Source organism: Papio anubis, chromosome 3, assembly GCF_008728515.1.
Source record: "Papio anubis isolate 15944 chromosome 3, Panubis1.0, whole genome shotgun sequence".
In the NCBI taxonomy this organism is placed as follows: Eukaryota; Metazoa; Chordata; class Mammalia; order Primates; family Cercopithecidae; genus Papio; species Papio anubis.
This window is the reverse complement of record NC_044978.1, coordinates 79384051-79403423: the sequence shown is the minus strand read 5'-3', so window position 1 is coordinate 79403423 and position 19373 is coordinate 79384051. Positions and strand designations below refer to the sequence as shown.

General features: G+C 42.8%; 2 protein-coding genes across 9 annotated transcripts in view; one reads left to right on the top strand and one right to left on the bottom strand.

The window, feature by feature from the left end:
• MCUB (mitochondrial calcium uniporter dominant negative beta subunit) overlaps positions 1–6320 on the top strand; it is a 110153-nt gene extending 103833 nt beyond the window's left edge. The window contains exons 8-9 of one of the 4 annotated variants that reach the window (XM_021938699.2): positions 734–754; positions 5287–6320. In XM_021938699.2, the coding sequence (XP_021794391.1) occupies positions 734–754; positions 5287–5328 (63 nt within the window). In that variant the 3' untranslated portion in view covers positions 5329–6320. Of the gene's footprint in view, positions 1–733; positions 1944–4026; positions 4174–5274 lie in introns of those variants that run through there. The other 3 variants (XM_021938701.2, XM_021938700.2, XM_021938698.2) reach the window with 3 other exon arrangements.
• The window catches only part of CASP6 (caspase 6), a 23492-nt gene continuing 5985 nt past the window's right edge, over positions 1867–19373 (bottom strand). For 4 of the 5 annotated variants that reach the window (XM_009207365.4, XM_009207363.4, XM_009207364.4 and 1 more), the window contains 6 exons: positions 11605–11647; positions 10939–11085; positions 10044–10120; positions 8151–8326; positions 4187–4346; positions 1867–2793 (listed from right to left, as the gene is read on the bottom strand). In XM_009207365.4, coding sequence (XP_009205629.1) covers positions 2555–2793; positions 4187–4346; positions 8151–8326; positions 10044–10120; positions 10939–11085; positions 11605–11633 — 828 coding nt within the window. In that variant the 5' untranslated portion in view covers positions 11634–11647 and the 3' untranslated portion in view covers positions 1867–2554. Of the gene's footprint in view, positions 2794–4186; positions 4347–8150; positions 8327–10043; positions 10121–10938; positions 11086–11604; positions 11648–16640; positions 17625–19373 lie in introns of those variants that run through there. The other variant, XM_003899084.5, reaches the window with a different exon arrangement.

Here is a 19373-nt window from a genome sequence, read left to right as displayed (position 1 = left end):
ATAAAAAGATAAAGTGGTAGGTTAAGGGTTTTTTAAAGAATATGAACTGGAAAACCATTATAAAGGGGATAAACTAGTATTATTATTATTATTATTTGGTTTGGTTGTTTTAAACCTTTTTTTTTTTTTTTAATTATACTTTAAGTTCTAGGGTACGTGTGCATAATGTGCAGGTTTGTTACATATGTATACTTGTGCCATGTTGGTGTGCTGCACCCATAAACTCGTCAGCACCCATCAACTATTATTTTTTTAAATACATAAGGATGAATTAGTAAACTCATCTTTTAAAAAGATCCACATATAATATTGAAATATTTATATCCCATCACTTTGGGAAGCTAAGGTGGGCAAATCACTTGAGTCCAGGAGTTCAAGACCAGCCAGGGCAACATGGCGAAACTCCATCTTTACAGAGAATACCAAAAAATATTAGGCAGGCATGGTGGTAGGCACCTGTGGTCCCAGCTACTTGGGAGGCTGAGGCAGGAGAATCACTTGCACCAGGGAGGCGGAGGTCACAGTAGGCTGAGATGGTACCACTGCACTCCTGCCTGGGTGACAGAATGAAACCCATCTCAAGAAAAAAAGAAATATTTTAGCCATTTGTCACTAATAGTTTAAACGTTTTATTGCTGTAAGGAGACGTTGTTTATAGAATTCCTTTCAAGCAGTAACATTGGTATGTTTCTCATTCTTTCTGATCACATGCTATTTCTTTTTCCCATGACAGGCTAAAGAATCCCTGAAACAGGTGCGCCATTCTCTCTATTTGCAAATGCAAGTAGAAGAACTCAATGAAAAGAATTAATCTTACATTTTTAAATGTCATCGGATTTTCCATTTTGTATTGATTTTGCAACTTAGGACATTTTTGAGTCCCATGGTTCATTTCAATTTGATTGTTCAATCTTTTTTTTGTTATTAAATTCTTGTAAAACAGAAGTATTGTTTGAAGTTCTCAACTAAGATTTTTACTTTTTGGATTTTTAAGACTTGCTAATGTTAGAAAGGGCTTTTATGCGTCTATCAAAGCAACAGTGGCTGCTGTTAGCTAAAAATCCTTGTCAGCTTGTCCCATGTTTATTCTCTATGTGAAGGTGAAAGGGTATGTGCTTGGCATTCACTTTCATTCTTAGACTTAATTTGGAATCATCTTTTTAAAAAAAAATTAGAGACTAGGTCTCACCAAATCAAACTCCTGGGCTCAAGCAACCCTCCTGCCTCAACCTCCCACGGAATCATCTTGTCATTAACTTCTTTTTTTAATATGCAATAGTTGGGAGTAAGATCTTTTTATCATTTATCAAAAAGGCATAAATGTTCCACCAACCATAAAGTATAGCTGGTACCAACTTCACCTGAAACAGTGCATATAAACGATTGCTTTTGAACCTGCAAATCACAAGTTTCAGGTATTGAAGCCGAAACAGTTAACCTTCAGCCTCTGGCAGATTATTAACAAAACAGTATTACCCAGATTCTACATCATATTAATATGAATTGAACCTTGAAAGTAACACCTGTTATTCTATTAATGTGATCATGTGTGAATGGGTCTGATGACTGTTGGACTGTTTGTAGGAACTTAACATGGAAGATGCTGACAGAATCCGATTTTGCAGGTGTTCAGCCTGTAGTGGCTAAGAATTATCGTGTTTTCTATTTCATCCTCAGAATGCCATGTAACAATTCTGGAATGCTGATTTTTTTAAAAGTAGGAATTAAAGTCATACACAAAATGTGGTAATTCATATGTAGATGAAATATTAAACATTTATATGACCGAGTAAAAAATATCTATCAGTTACACAAATGAACAAGAATGCGAGTTAGAAAAATGTAGTAAAATATGAATTTCAAATATTTTATTAAGGGATAATTATTTAATTCCTGGATTTCAAAAACCTTTAAAAACATCAAACAATAAACTTTTATTAAAAAAGTAACAAAATACAAGTTAAATCAGCTAGATTTTTATGTAACCCTGCAGTTTAATTAATGCTTGTAAATTTTTATTTACCTAATTTCCTGAGGATTTTGTTTCTGCATATCAAACCCTTTCACCATGGCCAACATGAATTTTTTTTTTTTTTTTTTTTTTAAAGGCAGTTCTCTGCTGGGCATTAAACTTTAAAACATTTGAATCATTGGACCATAATGCTTCAGCCTAACGATATTTATATAAAAAGAAGAGAAAGACATTTTCTTTTTTTTGAGACGGAGTTTCACTCTTATTGCCCAGGCTGGAGCGCAATGGTGCAATCTCGGCTCACCACAACCTCCCCCTCCTGGGTTCAAGTGATTCTCCTGCCTCAGCCTCCCAAGTAGCTGGGATTACAGGCATGCGCCACCATGCCTAGCTAAATTTTTTTTTTGTATTTTTAGTAGAGACGGGGTTTCTCCATGTTGGTCAGGCTGGTCTCGAACTCCTGACCTCCGGTGATCCGCCCGCCTCAGACTCCCAAAGTGCTGGGATTACAGGTGTGCGCTACCACGCCTGGCCGAGAAAGACATTTTCAATAGATTAAATTGTAAAATAAGATAGCCCCTGTTAATTAGATTTTGGAAAGAAATGCAGCTTTTTAGTTAGCATTGAGGCAAAGCAGGGAACCTGCTTCTTTCCAATCGCACTTGGGTCTTTGCAAAAGTCCACTCGGCGCTGAGAAACTTTCCTGTTCACCAGTGTGAGGAGTTCTGTGAACTCTAAGGAGGAGCCATATTTTCCCAACATCTCACACAAATCCTGAATGTACCATGAGCCGTTCACAGTTTCCCGGTGAGAATAATATCCTAAAAAAGTGAGAAGGAAAATGTTGCTGCAGTTTTCTGGCTTTCAATTACTGTGTGTATTCTTTATAGTTACAGAAGTATAAGTTCTTAAAAATGCTTAGAAGAGTCTTAAGATGTGTCCATGATATATATGGCTTAAATTTTTTTTGACTCTTCTCAAATGGGAAAAGAGATTAATTCTGTATAGTTTTATATACATGGAGTTAATTCTATATAACTTCCTCCATTTCCTAAAAAATTCCCAAGATAGACAATGACTGAGACATGAGATTACTAAAAAGAAGTCAAACAAAATTATTTACTACGAAAGCAAAGAACCATTATCAAAATATTTTTCAGCTGGGCATGGTGGCTCATGCCTGTAATCCCAGCACTTTGGGAGGCTGAAGCAGGCAGATCATTTGAGGTCAGGAGTTCGAGACCAGCCTGGCCAACATGGTGAAACCCTGTCTCTACTAAAACTACAAAAATTAGCTGGGTGTAGTGGCAGGCACCTGTATTCCCAGCTACTCGGGAGGCTGAGGCAGGAGAATCACTTGAACCCAGGAGGCAGAGGTTGCAGTGAGCCAACATTGCACCACTGCACTCCAGCCTGGGCAACAGAGTGAAACTCTCCCAAAGAAAAAAAGATAAACACACACACACACATATATATGTAATATATATACACGTATATATTATATATAATATATAATAAATACATATATAACATTTATACACATAATACATATTATATATACACATATATGTGTAATACATATTATATATACATATATATATATATATATATATATAAAAAAAATGCTGAGTGCAATGGCTCAAACCTGTAATCCCAGCACTTTAGTAGGCCAAGGCTGGAGGATCACTTGAGCCCAGGAGTTTGAGACCAGCCTGGGCAACACAGAAAGACCCAGTCTCTACAGAAAAGTTAAAAAGTTAGCCAAGCATGGTGGTGCATGCCTATAATCCCAGCTACAGGGGGGCTGAGGCTCAGTTTCTCAAAATTGAGGCTGCAGTGAGCCATGATCATGCTACTGCACTCCAGCCTCAGTGACAGAGTAAGACCTTGTCTCAAAAAAAAAAAAAATTAAAGCTTCAGGACAACTACCACAATGGCACTACCACCCTCAGTAAATGATGGTAGGCTAATGTTAATATAATTAGACTTGCTGTTTTACTCAATATAACTCTCAGGAATGATTTTTCTGTAAGGTATTTTACACTTTCATTTAGCACTCTGTGCCATGTGGTCAAAGAAAATTATAAGTCTGAGAGCTTCAGGATGGAATCACTCTGTCCCAACAGAAAGACCTGACCCAAACCAATCAAAGGTGAAACTTACAGGACCTTAGCCAAGAGAGGTAATTATATGTTTGTTTTAAACACCACACACCTTCTGCAACGGAGTAACACATAAGGAAGTCAGCTCCAGCAGGCAGCGTGTAAACGGAGGCTGCATCTACCTCAGTTATGTTGGTGTCCAGCTTGTCTGTCTGATTATCTACTGCATCCAAAGGAATGACTGGCACATCGTGCTGGTCTCCCCGACATGCCTACAAGACAAGGAGGAAAAACCCACCTCTTTGCCTACTGTTTTCTTCCCAGTGCTTAATGTGTGCAGTGAACGTGTAAGCCGGTACACCTTCATTACAACAGAAACCACATTCTGAGCAGTTCAGAAGCAATACATTCAGGTTTAGAGGGGACAAAAGCCAACAAAGCTGTTTCCTACTTATGTTTTCTTTTAGTTAATTATTATTATTATTATTTTTGAGACGGAGTCTCGCTCTGTCACCCAGGCTGGATGGAGTGCAATGGCGCGATCTCCGCTCACTGCAAGCTCCGCCTCCCAGGTTCACACCATTCTCCTCCAGAGTGGCCGGGACTACAGGCGCCCGCTACCACGCCCGACTAATTTTTTGTATTTTTAGTAGAGACGGGGTTTCATCGTATTAGCCAGGATGGTCTTGATCTCCTGACCTCGTGATCCGCCTGCCTTGGCCTCCCAAAGTGCTGGGAATACAGGCGTGAGCCACTGCACCCGGCCTTTTAATGTTTTAAGAAAAAATTGGCATCCCCAAGTATACATAAAATTATGTTGGTAGAAGGGTAGACTGTAGAGGAAAAAGCTTGTGGTTTTAAAATTTCTTATGGATTAACCACACCCAGGGCACACCTTCGCTTTTGAAAGCTATAGTATTGACCTAAGTGTTTCTGTTTAGGCAGGCAGTGTATCTCCAGATTGACTTTTGCTTGCCTGGCTGCTGCTATAAATTGTTAGGAGTTAAAATGACATCCAGCCTGACCTGACAAGATACCTGTTAATGCACCTTCTTCCTTGTGTGACCATTAAAAAGTGAGGTCTCAAATTTTTACCCACTAATTTTGACTCACTCAGAATTTACATTAAATTTAGACTCACTCAAAATTAACATTAAATTCTGACTCACTCAGAGGCTAACACTAAACTCTTCTCGTAAGTGACTTTTACAGGCTGAATTGTGTTCCCACCAAATTCATATGCTGAAGTCCTAGCCCCAGTACCTCAACTATGACTGTATTTGAAGACAGGGCCTTTAGAGGTGATAAAGAAAAATGAGGTCATACGGGTGAACCCAAATCCAACATGACCAGTGTCTTCATAAGAAGAAATTGGGACACAGACATGCACAGAAGAAAGACCATATGAAGGCACAGGGACAAGACAGCCACCTACAAGCCAAGAAGGGAGGCCTCAGAAGAAACCAACCCTCCCCACATCTCCATCTCAGACTTCCAGCTCCGGGACTGTGACGATAAATTCCCGCTATTGAAACCATACAGACTATGGTGCTTTGTTATGGCCACCCTATACACGAATACAGTCAGCTAGTAAGATTCTGTTATAGCATTATAAATGCATCAATCAGTTCTGAAATGGTTAAAGAATTATGAGCATCAAAAGTCCTGAATGATTTAAAATCATAAATAGAAAATCCCTACTACCCCATTTTTATAGGCAAATTTTAATCTTGGTATCAGCAGGCTTATTTTCAGGCCTTGTTTTCTACTGTCCTTCTTAAATGAAACAACACCTTTAACCTGATGGCATCACCTGCCCAGTCAACTGCAATAAGAGTAAAGAGCGAGCCTCTACTGAGGGCGTGCCGTATGCCAGGTACCGTTCTAAGTGGTTTTCATTCATTAGGTAATTTTGCCCGCACAACCACCCCATGAGGGAGGTGCTCTTTTTACCAAGAATCTAAGGCATACAGAGAAAGTAACTTGGCAAATTATTTCCTTCATTTGTGGCTTTCTTCCTGCAGTAGCTCGTTAGTTATTTCCACTTCTCTTGTGTTCGACAGTGTTGACCACTCCCTTTTTCATGAAACAATCATGTCATTATGTGTTTCTTATTTTTCTCGTGGTGTCCATCCTCCTCAGTATCTTCCCTCTTCAGCCCATTCCTCATGGGTGCCCCGCAGTTTTGTTTTACGCTCCTTTTCCAGGTGGTATTCAACATAAGTAAACTCATCTAATCCCATGGCTTTCATGACCACCTCCTGATTTCTTTCTCCAGCCGAGGCCACCTGTCTTAGGTTCTACACCTGTATCACCAATTCCATGTCCCACAGACATTCCAATGCAGTTGTCCAAACCAGAAACGAGGCAGTCATCCTTCACTTCTAACAGCCACTTCCTCGCCCCAAAACAAGGTTTTATGGTAGGATGTGAAATGCAGTTTCATGTTTGATACGGTTTGGATTTTTGTCCCCTCCAAATCTCATGTTAAAATGTGGTTCCCAGTGTGGGAGGTGGGGCCTGGTGGAAGGTGACTGGCTCATCGGGGAGGATCTCTCATGAATGTTTAGCATCTTCCCCTTGGTGATAAGTGAGCTCTCACTCAGTTCACATGAAATCTGGTTATGTAAGAGTCTGACACCTCCCCCTTAGCACTCTCTTGCTCCCACTCCCACCAAGTCATATGCTGGCTCTCCGTCACCTTCCACCATAATTGTAAGCTTCCTAAGGCTTCACCAGAAGCAGATGCCAGCACCATGTTTCCTGTACCGCCTGCAGAACTGTGGGCCAATCAAATCTCTTTTCCTTATAAATTACCCAGTCTCAGGTATTTCTTTATAGCAATGCAAGAATAGACGTTATACCATAATATTACGTCCTCCATGCCATTCATGGAAATACAGAATTGTGGCACTGGCATGTCAGGTTTCTCTTTTGTAGTTCAGAATCTTTGGCCGGGTGCAGTGGCTCATGCCTGTAATCCCAACACTTTGGGAGGCCAAGGTGGGCAGATCACCTGAGGTCAGGAGTTCAAGACCAACCTGGCCAACATGGTGAAACCCTGTCTCTATGAAAATACTAAACTTAGCCAGGCATGATGGCAGGTGCTTGTAATCCCAGCTACTCAGGAGGCTGAAGTGGGAGAATCATTTGAACCCCGGGGCAGAGGTTGCAGTGAGCTGATACTGCACCATTGCACTCCAGCTTGGGGGACAGAGCGAGACTCCATCTCAAAAAAAAAAAAAAAAAAAAAAAAAAATCCTTAATGATGTGCCAAGTAATATTATTCATGCAAAAAAAAAAATTTTTTTTTGAGACAGAGTCTCACTCTGACACCCAGGCTGGAGTGCAGTGGTGTGTTCTCGACTCACTGCAGCCTCTGCCTCCCAGGTTCAAGCAATTCTTGTGCCTAATGGCTGGCATTACAGGCACCTGCCACCATGCCCAGCTAATTTTTGTATTTTTAGTAGAGACAGAGTTTCACCATGTTTGCCAGGCTGGTCTTTCACTGCTGACCTCAGGTGATCTGCCTGCCTCGGCCTCCCAATGTGCTGAGATTACAGGCATGAGCTATCACACCTGTAAAAAATACTTTTATCCCTAAAACCAATTTGGCAGCGGGGAAACAATTTTGGTTTAAGGGGCAATGTGAAAGGGATGAGACAGGATAGGACTAGAAGGCTTTATTTTTCCATTCTTTCTACTGGTTTATATGCTCTCCACCTCCCAAAGAAGCAAACTTAGTCTGATAAGGTTGCCTTGCACAGCACTCTTTAGTCAGCAGGTACCTTTTCCAATGGCTCTCCTTGATATCATGCTGGGCCAGCGAGTAGCACATTGGTTACTTTGTGAGTCACTTCAAGTGTCAATCCAAATGCTGTTACTTTGTAATATAGACAATGAGAGTGTCAAAGAATTATTACTAACAGCTCAAAGTGCAACTCTGATTGGCCAGAATTCAAAAAGGGCCTGTCCAATTACTGGAGAAAGTTACTTTCAAAATTGGCTTTTAGACCTTTATCACATGTTCCAAATGACAGACTTTATAATTAAGATGACAACGTAATCAGTCTTACCTGAATGATAAATATCTTGGGTTTTCCAACCAGGCTCCGACACTTGTCTCCTTTGAACAAGCCAGTTAATGTCTGAATTTCGATTTTAGCATCATATGCATAAACGTGATTGCCTTCGCCATGGCTCAGGAAGACACACACAAAGCAATCGGCATCTGCGTGGCTAGAGGTTGACACTATAAAGGACCCAAAAGAGAATATAGAAATGAAAACACGATGCTTGTTATCTACACATAAAAATTCAGTTTATTAATACTAGAATAAAGTTACGTCCATATGACTGGGAAGAGGAGAATTTGTAGTTTTGTCTTTTTTGTTTTTTTGAGACAAGAGTTTCACTCTTGGTGCCCAGGTTGGAGTGCAGTGGCACGATCTTGGCTCACGGCAACCTCCACCTCCCTGGTTCAAGCGATTCTTCTGTCTCAGCCTCCCAAGTAGCTGGGATTACAGATTCGAAACCATACCCAGCTAATTTTTGTATTTTTAGTAGAGACAGGGTTTTGCCATGTAGCCAGGCTGGTCTCGAACTCCTGACCTCAAGTGATCCACCCACCTTGGCCTCCCAAAGTGCTGAGATTACAGGCATGAGCCACCACGCCTGGCCTATTCTTTAATAAGTGTAAAATATCTGTAATGAAACAACTTATTTTAGTCTTTAATCAAACAATATACCATACTGTATCTTATGTTTTAAAAAATCCAAATTTATTCAAGTTCAGAGTAACAGAGTTTGACCAAATTTCATTAGCCTTTCTAAAACACAGAATGATGTGGAAAACATAAAGGGATTATGATAGGGAATGTCATTTAAGATCCAAGTTACTTTGGCAATAAACTAAAAATTTCCTTGAATCAGCAGAGACCTTAGAGCAAAAGACCCAGGAACTGCTGCTCAACAACTCCCCACACGTTGCTGCACTTTCACCATAGGAATACAGCACTTAGGGCCAGGCGCGGTGGCTCACGCCTGGAATCCCAGCACTTTGGGAGGCCGAGGCAGGTGGATCACTTGAAGCTGGGAGTTCAAGACTAGCCTGGCCAACACGGTGAAACCCTGTCTCTACTAAAAACACAAAATTAGCCGGGCTTGGGGGTGAGCTACTTGGTAAGCTGAGGCAGGAGAATCGCTTGAACCCAGGAGGTGGAGGTTGCAGTGAGCTGAGATCATGCCACTGCACTCCAGTCTGGGGGACACAGCGAGATTCCATCTCAAAAAAAAAAAAAAAAAGATTATAGCACTTAGAGCTTCCAAAAGAGTACTCAAGGCCGAGTGCGGTGACATGAGACTGATGTCTTCCAAAGCTTCTGAGCAAAGTAGAAAAGCTGGTAAGCAGCCAAAGTTAAAATGATGTGCAGTTTAAAGAAGAGCTCTGAAGAAAGTTTAAAGTAATTATGCAAATATAATGGTTGGCAAATGATTTGAATACCCGTGGTATGCAGTGATGATTATAATACAGGTTGTAATCAGAATACATACCCCATATTGATGGAAGAATTAAAGGAGGTAATGTATGTAAACCAACACTATTTGGAAACCAGTGAGAAAATCGGTCATGAAAGGAGTCAGTAAGAAAAAGCCTATTGACTGCCCAGCACCTGTAGTAGTTGCATTTTAGGCTTTTACCGCCAATTGAAGGGGTCATTTCATTCATTTCTACAATAGACTGTAACAAGTGGTATGCTAAATATAAACTTTAGAGGCATAATTCTTTGCAAGGGTCTCTAAATGTGCTGGGTAACGGAAACACAGAAGCATACCCAAAACCTGTAACCTGTGCTAAATTAATACTTTTTTTGTCACATAAGTAATTGCTTGTACCTGTCTTTACAGATAGGATAAAGGACTCAATCTCATTAGAGGAAGATGAACTATATAATAGCAAAACTACCTACCCTCATGAATTTTGAGCAGTAGTTCTTCTGCTTTAAGATCGTTAAAGCATTTCACTTCAAATCCTAGATCTGAAAACCTAGTGATATATTAAATGAAATGTTAGCCTATAAACTTCAAAGTTGTCAAATATCCTTACTTTGGAGGAATCTATACACATTTTAATGACACAAATTTTCTTTCTTTAGGAGAAAAGAAATGAAATATAACAATGGTGGTTTTCCCTTCATTCACCATGGTAGGAAAGGATTTAATCATGACAGCCGATTCAGTTTAGAGTGGTGTTGTCTACTATGCAAATGTTAGTACAAATGCAAAGCCTGTCAACATTTAACAGAACAGAGTAAGGAAGGTAACTCAGGCAAGTTCTTAAGGGAGGCTGCATCAACGCGAGGCCCATCTTTAAACACTCTTGATCTGCTATTACCTCATTAGTGTTGACAAGTTATGATAAGTAACTTTTTTTCCCTACTTCTATGAGTCTGGAATTTTTTTAATTTTTAATTTTTTTTTTTAACTTTTCTTTTGGAAGCCTGGAAAAAAAATTATTTTATTTTTTAATTTTAGAGACAAGGTCTCCCTCTGTAGCCCAGCCTGGAGTGCAGTGGTACAATCACAGCTCAGTGCAACCTTGAACTCCTGGGCTCAAGCAGTCCTGCCCCTTCAGCCTCCAGAGTAGCTGGACTACCGCCACCATGCCCAGCTAATTGATTTTTATTTTTTGTAGAGACAGGGTCTCACTCTGTTGCCCAAACTTGTCTCAAACGCCTTGCCTCAAGTGACCCTCCCACTTTGGCTTCCCAAAGTGCTGGGATTACCAGCATGAACCACCACACCTGGCCAAACGTAATTTTATCACTTAACTGCCTCATCTTGATATGTAGATAAAACTACTACCTGCGGGTAAGATTGTCTCTGTCTGTGCAGGTGCCCCGCCTTTCTGGCAGTGTTAAGTGCCAAAAGAACCTCTCATGATTGAAGATTAAAGCAATTCCTCTCCTCCTGTGGTCCATTTTGTACTTTTCTGCCGGATCAAATATTTCTCTGTTAATGAAAAGTTCAAAAACAATCACTTCAAGTCATATTAAATAATGAGCCCCTCCAAGTTCTAGGTCAACATGTAGATAGAGAGCTGAGCTTCCTCCTTGCCAGGCTGATGTTCCACTGGTGTGCTCCAGGAAAGGCCATGCTAATAAGGAAAGTCCTGAAATATCTCTCTGGCAATTGGTAAACAGCAGCCATGTGCCATCCTGACATCCCTAACCCTCTGCCTTGATGTCTTTCCCTGGGCCCCCAGGATCCAGCAACCAAGAATAACCACGAGGCTCAGAACCAAGCTCTAGCTCTAGGCTCATGCCATGCCGGTATGTATTCTGACTCCAGGTCCCTCGACAACCAGGGGCAGCACCACCTGCCTATCTACAAATCAGCTCCCCAAAGGCTAAAACTTGGCCTGCTCAGTTCTTCTTTCCAGCTCCCAGGACCCATTCTTGCTTTGATTTCTGTAGGCTGATCATGACCATCAAAGGAAGAGACCTTTATTAGAAAAGAGCATGGCTTTACCTTTTATAGAAGGCATCTGTTTCTGTCATGTTTTCTTCCCCACCTATTAAAAAAAAGTTGATTTTTGTTAATTATTTTTTACTTAAGGCAGTAAAATATAGTAGGAACTCCCATTCCCCTTCCAACTCCCAAACTCTAAGACCCTTCTGTTTTGGTTAGTTTAAAAGCCAAAGTATATGAAGAGAAGGAAATGAAGGAAAACTGCTTACTAATAAACTATAAATTAACAGCTCTATGCTTTCTCACCCCCAACTCGACCTGCAAAATAACAATCTTATAAACGGAAATGGAGAAAATATTACACAAATGCATTCACTGCAAAATATGCCTAGAGTAACATAGTTCTGTGATTATGGAGTTGAAATATGAAGTTGCTTTGTTATGCAGAAAATGTTTTTGCACATATTTTCTGAAACAAAGAATTGAGTCCTACAGGAGAACTGAAATACAGTGTGTGGTTAATGCTGGCTTAGCAGTGGTGTAGGCCTGGAAGAGGTAGAAGTTTGGGTGGAGGAAGGGAAGGGCAAGGGCAAAGACTTGGACCTTGGATCTCCTGCATGACACATCCGCATTTCCAACTCTATAAGGGAGCTCTCTGCTCTCCAATCTCAACTGGACTCCCTACTCCCTGGACAGCCAGCCTTCCACTGAATTCCTATCTACTCTCCAGAGCAGTGCTATGTCATGGAACTGTCTGTGATGGTGGAATTGTTCCATATTTGCACTGTCTCATAAGGTAGCCACTGGCCACATGTGTCTACTGAGCATTGAAATGTAGCTAGTGCAACTGAGGAACTCAATTTATTTTCAATTTAAATTAATTGGCCAGTGGCTTCTACACCGGACAGTGCAAAAAGTGTGGCATCTTCTACAATAAAGTCCCCATCCACTCATGCATGTGTTTTTACCTGATAGCTCAACAGCTTAGAGGGGAGACAGTAATGAATAAACCGAAATATTAGCAGTATAGCAAGAGGCACCCTTCAGTTGAGGAGGAATGGCCGTAAAGCATGGCCTCTTACCCATCATCTCCTAGCCAAAAGGGTTGTGTTTCCCTGTCCTTAAGAGATCTCCCCATTACTAGCCCCCATCACCTGATTGTTCTAACCTCACTTCTCCTAAAAAAAAATACAAGCTGGGGAATTCAGTTCAAGTCCCCTTTAGCCTATTCCTCCGGGAACTGCCCCAAGCAATCAGACCCAACTAAGACCCCACTAAGGCATCCCTCTGTCCATAAGCCCTAAGTCAGTTTTGCTCAACCTTGGACATCAGAATTCCTGGTGTGGATGTTGAAATGCAGATTCATGGATCCTAACTGAGACAGAATCAGAATCTTAGAGGAAGGAGGTGACAGCTTCATTTTTCACAAAGTGATTTTTACACTAAGGTGTGAGAGCTAAAAGCAACTTCTCCAGCTGGTCCTCCCCGCTGCATGGTAGATGAGAAAGCTGTTTAGTCCGACCTTTGCCCTAGGTGAGCACAGGTACTTCCTACTCCACACACTGCTCTATGAAGACAGCACAGGGATTTCACTCTTTCCATTTTCAAAAGCTGTCGGGATCTACTGCCTTTTGATAACTTCACCTGCTTATCTTTTAACCAATTAGACTACAAAGAAACAGTAACTTCAAGAAAATTAAACCCATATGTCACAACCATCTGCCTCACCCGCCAAAATTCTGCACAACTTGGAAAGCACTCAGTGTCTCAGCGTCTGCCCCGGTGGTAGCAGGCCAGCGGCTCACCACCTGCGGCTACTGCTCCACCGACTGCTGAGCCGGAGGCTGCTCACAGCCTAACTCGCAGAAGCTGTGCCAAATGGCTGCTCAGCAAACTAACTCATATCCCTCAGGGTGAAAACACTGGAGATGTATTCTTGCTTGGGTCTTTAAAACTCTTGTTTCTCATATTCCCAAAGAAGTAGCTTCCCAGTTGTTAGCTGATATATTAGTAACTTAAGATGTGAGTTTGGGTTGTTTCAAATATGCCCTCACATTAGTCAAGACCTACAGGTTTAAGAATGGCTAACTAGTATCAAGTAGCTGCTCAAGAAAATCTATTTAAAACGACGTGCGGGCCGGGCATAGTGGCAAGTCTATAGTCCCAGTTACTTGGGAGGCTGAGGCAGGAGGATCTCTTGAGCCCAAGAGTTCTAGGATATAGTGTGCTATGACTGCCCCTGTAAATAGCCACCATACTGCAGCCTGAGTAACAGAGCTAGACCCCATCTCTTAAAATAATATATTCAGTTTCAAAGTTAACAGATTTGGCAACCTCAGTGAGGGAATTTTTTTTTTTTTTTTAAGTTTTTGTGTTGTTTGTTAATGCTACAGATGTAGGGAAAAACCTAGGCTCTGGACACCGGTTCTGATGCTGGCTGGCTGTAACTTACCTTCACTCTCACAAAGTGCACCCTGCATCCTGTAGTACCAATTAATGACCAGGTCCAGTGGCCACTCTAGCAAACACCGAATCAGAACAAAATGCTATGGAGACAGATGTCAGGACCTAAGTTCCAATACTTTTCTGGAGTTGATAAACTTTACCCACAGATTGCAAAGAAAATAACACATCATGACCACCTTGAGCTGTGTATCCCAAGCAGACAAGCTTTCCAGAAGGGGGCACTTAAGTATCATTATGCCGCATTTATATTTATTTTTTATTTCTATATTTTTGAGATGGAGTCTCACTCTGTCACCCAGGCTGGAGTGCAGTGGTGTGATCTTGGCTCACCACAACCTCCGCCTCCTGGGTTCAAGCGATTTTCCTGTCTCAGCCTCCTGAGTAGCCGGGATTACAGGCATGCGCCACCATGCCCAGCTAATTTTTTTTTTTTTTTTTGTATTTTCAGGAGAGACGGGGTTTTGCTATGTTGTCCTGGCTGGTCTCGAACTCCTGGTCTCAAGTGATCCACCTGCCTCAGCCTCCTGGAAGTGCTGGGATGACAGGTGTGAGTCACCGCGCCCGGCCTGCATTAATATTTAAAAACCTGGATAAAGTAAGAAATAGCTTTATTGATATGGAGAAAATAAATTTTAATGAAGGAGCTGCCCTCTATAACAGATATAGAAATTCCTTTTCATTTGCAATCTACTTATCAAAAATGTGCCCTTCCTTAAACCTGATTCTTGACCTCTTTTCACCTTTTTTTTTTTTGAGACAGAGCCTCCCTCTGTCGCCCAGGGTGGAGTGCAGTGGCGCAATCTTGGCTCACTGCAACCTCCTCCTCCCGGATTCAAGAGATTCTCCTGCCTCAGCCTCCCCAGCAGCTGGGACTACAGGCGCCCACCACCGTGTCCGGCCCTCTTTTCACTTCTCTTCCTTCCCAGGATAATGTAACTGCCACCTCCTTGTTCCTTAAATCAGTTTAGGTTTTACAAAACTAATCATTCCTTTTTTCACCTCACTCTAATTTGATAATCCCTCCAGATAATCCTGCCAGCTACCATTTGTTGATGGCCTGGCGCCTTAGATACCTTATCTCACAGTTCCACAGCTCAGGAACAGGGACAGAGGGGGCCAGGCGTGCCAAGGTCGGCAAAGTCGAGTTGGGATTGAAAGCCAGGCCCACCTGCAGATTCCAAAGTCTCTGCAGGCCCATCTCCACGCAGCCCCTCCCACCTGAGACCAGCTACCTTTCTAAACTTTGTTCAACTTCCCAAACGACTTGGATCATTCTACTGTCATCGTCTTCATTCACTGCACTCTCTATGAAAATCTACCCATCGGCTCCATCAACAATATGTTTAGTAACCCTATGTAGAGTAACCTCCATCAGGCCTAGAACATGTACCGGGGAGTGCGGTGGAGGAAGAAGAGGAAGGGAGCAGGTGAGTGAAGGAAACCCGGGCTTCCCGCCCCTAGAGATTGCAACTGGATCCTGTGCCTCCAGGACAAGGCTACTCCCTCTACGACCATGTGACTTTTACAACTTGCCTCTGGAGCACCACTTCCTTTGTGCAGCAAAATATAAAAAGTTCTTAAACAAAGGCACTCTAACCAACTGCAGGCGTTTCTTTCTTTCTTTTTTTTTCTTGATTCTCACTCTGTCGCGGAGGTTGGAGTGCAGTGGCGCGATCTCACTGCAACCTCCACCTCCCGGCCTCAAACGATTCTCCTGTCTCAGCCTCCCCAGCAGCAGGCGCCCACGCCTGGCTAATTTTTTGTATTTTTAGTAGAGACGGGGTTTCACCGTGTTAGTTAGGCTGGTCCAGAACTCCCGATCTTTGGTGATCCGCCCGCCTCGGCCTCCCAAGGTGTTGGGATTACAGGCGTGAGTCACCGCGTCCGGCCAACTGCAGGCGTTTCGAACTTTTTGTTTGTTTTACTCTGGCCAGGCTTGAAGTTTCTAAACTTTACCAGTAATAAGTGACAGAACGTATGCTCTTAGCAATAGATTATTTTGCAGAGAAAAGTTATTGTGGTTTTGGCTCAAGCCGACAGACAGCAGCAGGTTTCCCGGATGCAGAAGAGAGCTACCGGGGTATGCTCGCCGCCAGGAACTGGCCGCCTCCAGCTGAAGCCCGGGCGGACTCAGGGCCTTGGCCCGGGCACCCCGCGGCCAGTTATGATTTATGACTCGGCGGAACAACCCCTCCTTTTTACTTTTCGAAGTGAGCAAACAAAAGATCCAACCCCCAAAAGTCAGCATTTAAAACGGCCAGGCGTGGGGGAACGTCAGGCCCAGGTGGGGCCAGCCTTTTAAGGTTTAAACAGCCGAGGCGCCCCGAAAGTGCTCATTGCCCAGGAGGACAAAGGCGGCAGGGGCATGCCCCGGCGCCGGCGCCGCTACCCGGGACCGCCAGGAGGCGGCGGCCAGGTCCCGGAGTGCTTCTTAGACTGACGCTCGAAGCCGTCCCCGCCAGCCCTGAGCCCTTCAATCCAAGAGTGCAACTTTTCCAGGCCGCCCTGCAAAGCCGAAGGAACCCGCCGCCCCGCTCCGGTCCGCGAGACCAGCCCGCTAATCCGCATTTCCCCTCCAGCAGGAGCAAGACGCAGACCTGCTCGGTGCCCAGTCAGCGACCCCGGCCTACCTGCGGGGTGCACCCCGCGGAGCCCCGACGCCGAGCTCATTGCGGCCAAGCGCACAGCCAGACGCCCTGGCCTCCGCTTCCTGAAGCCAGAGGCTCCCGGCCCCGCCCTCGGCCCTTCCTCGACGGCCCCGCCCTCTGCCCCCGAGAGTGGGGCCAGTTGGTTCTGGCGCCGCCGTAGCTACAGTGGATCGTGCTGGTCCTTCCCACAGAGTTAAAGCTCCTCCCAGTCACTCCGGAGCCCGCGGGGGCGAGGAGAGGTACGCGGTCTTCGCCCCCAGGCCGGCTGGGACATGCCAGTTGCCACCCAGGGGATACACACAGACCGCCTAGCCCGAGGCAATTTCACATCACTTGTGTGAGCTCGGCCTCATTTAATCCCAGCTGCCCCAAACATCTACTCTTCCTGACTTTCTAGAGGTACAGGCATAGATTGTTTTATACCACTTAGCAGATACTGCCTGTATTTCAACATTGGCTCGCTTTGTCTCTGTGTCACATTTTGGTAATCTCGCAATATTTAAAATTTTTTCATTGTTATTATGTCTGCTATTGTGATCTGTGATCAGTAATCTTGAGTATTATTGCAATTGTTTTGGGGCACCATGAACCGCGCTCATAGAGGAAGGGGAAATTAATCCATAAGCCCTGTATGCGTTTGGACTGCTCCACCGACCTTTCCCTTCTCTCTTCCTCTCCTGGGGCCTCCCTACTCCTGGAAACACAATATTGAAATTAGGCCAACTAATAATCCTACAAAGGCCTCTAAGTGTCCAAATGAAAGGAAGAGTCTGTCACTTTAAATCAAAAGCAAACATGATTAAATTAGTGAGGAAGTAATGTTGGTAGGCAGAAAGCTAGGCTTCTTGCTCCAGTTAGCCAAGTTGTGAGTGCAAAGGAGAAAAGCCAAGTCATGAATGCAAAGGAAAAAATTTTGAAGGAAATTAAAAATGCTACTCCAGTAAACACACAAAAGATAATAAAGCTAAACAGCCTTATTGCTGATATGGAGAAAGTTCTAGTTGGTCTGGATAGAAGATAAAACCAGCCACAACATTCCCTTAAGCCAAAGCCTAATCCAGAGCAAGGTCCTAACTCTTCATTTCTGTGGAGGCTGAGAGAGGTGAGGGAGTTGCAAAACAAAAGCTGGAAGCTAGCAGAGGATGGTTCCTGAGGTTTAAGGAAAGAAGGTATCTTCATGATATAAAAGTGCAAGGTGAAGCAGCAGCTGCTAATGTAGAAGCTGCATCAGGTTATCCAGCTCTAGCTAAAATCATTGATAAAGGCATCTACACTAAACAACGATCTTTTGTTTTTGAGATAAGAGTCTTGCTCTGTCACCAAGGCTGGAGTACAGTGGTGCGATCTCGTGCAACTTCTGCCTCCTGGGTTCAAACGATTCTCCTGCCTTAGCCTTCCAAGTAACTGGGATTATAGGCATGTGCCACTATGTCCAGGTTAATTTTGTATTTTTAGTAGATATGGAGTTTCACCATGTTGGCCAGGCTGGTCTTGAACTCCTGACCTCGAGCAATCTGCCCGCCTCGGCCTCCCAAAGTGCTGGGATTACAGGTGTGAGCCACCATGCCCAGTCAGAACAACAAATCTTAAATGTATATGAAACGGCCTTCTAGTGGAAGAAGATTCCATCTAAGACTTTCATAGCTGGAGAGAAGTCAATGCCTGTCTTCAAAGCTTCAAAGAACAGGCTGATGCTCTTGTTAGGGGCTAATACAACTGAAGACTTTAAAGTCAACATTCCTTTACCGTTCTGAAAATCCTAGCACCCTTAAGAATTATGCTAAATATGATCTATAAATGGACCAACAAAGCCTAGTTAGTGACAGCACATCTATTTACAGCATGGCTTACGGAATATTTAAAGCCCACTCTTGAGCTCTAGTGCTCAGAAAAAAAGGTTCCTTTCAAAATATTACTCCTCATTGACAATACACCTGGTATCCAAGAGTTCTGATAGAGATGTGCAGAGACTGATGCTGTTATGCTTGCTAACACAACATCCATTCTAAAGCCCATGGATCAAGGAGAAATTTTGACTTTCAAGTCTTATTTACAAAATACATTTCATAAGGCTGTAGTTGTCATCGTGATTCCTCTGATAGTTCTGAGCAAAGTAAATTGAAAATCTTCTGGAAAGGATTCATCATTCCAGATGCCATTAAGAACATCTGTGATTCATGGGAGATCAAAATATCCACTTACGGTATGTAACTAGAAACTAGAGGGGGAAAAAAAAGAAAAACGAAAAATCAAAAATATATGTATCAGCCACAGTGGCTCATGCCTGTAAACCCAGCACTTTGGGAGGCCAAGGTGGGAGGATTGCTTGAGGCCAGGAGTTTTGAGACCAGCCTAGGCAACAAAGCAAGACCCTGTCTCTACAAAAATTTTTTTTTAATTAGCCAAGAGTGGCGGCACATGCCTGTATTCCCAGCAACTCAGGACACTAAGATGGCAGGATTGTTTGAGCCCAAGTTTGAGACTGCAGTGAGCTGATTGTGCCACTGCACTCCAGTCTGGGTGACAGAGTAAGACTCTCTTTAAAAATATATATATATTCTATTTTAATATATTAAATTTATATTTTATATATTATATATAAATATATATTATGTATATATAAATGTAAATATATATAAATATATATTTATATATAAATATTTTTAAATTATATATACTTCAATTGGCACACTGGGTGGTATTTTATGGGCAGGA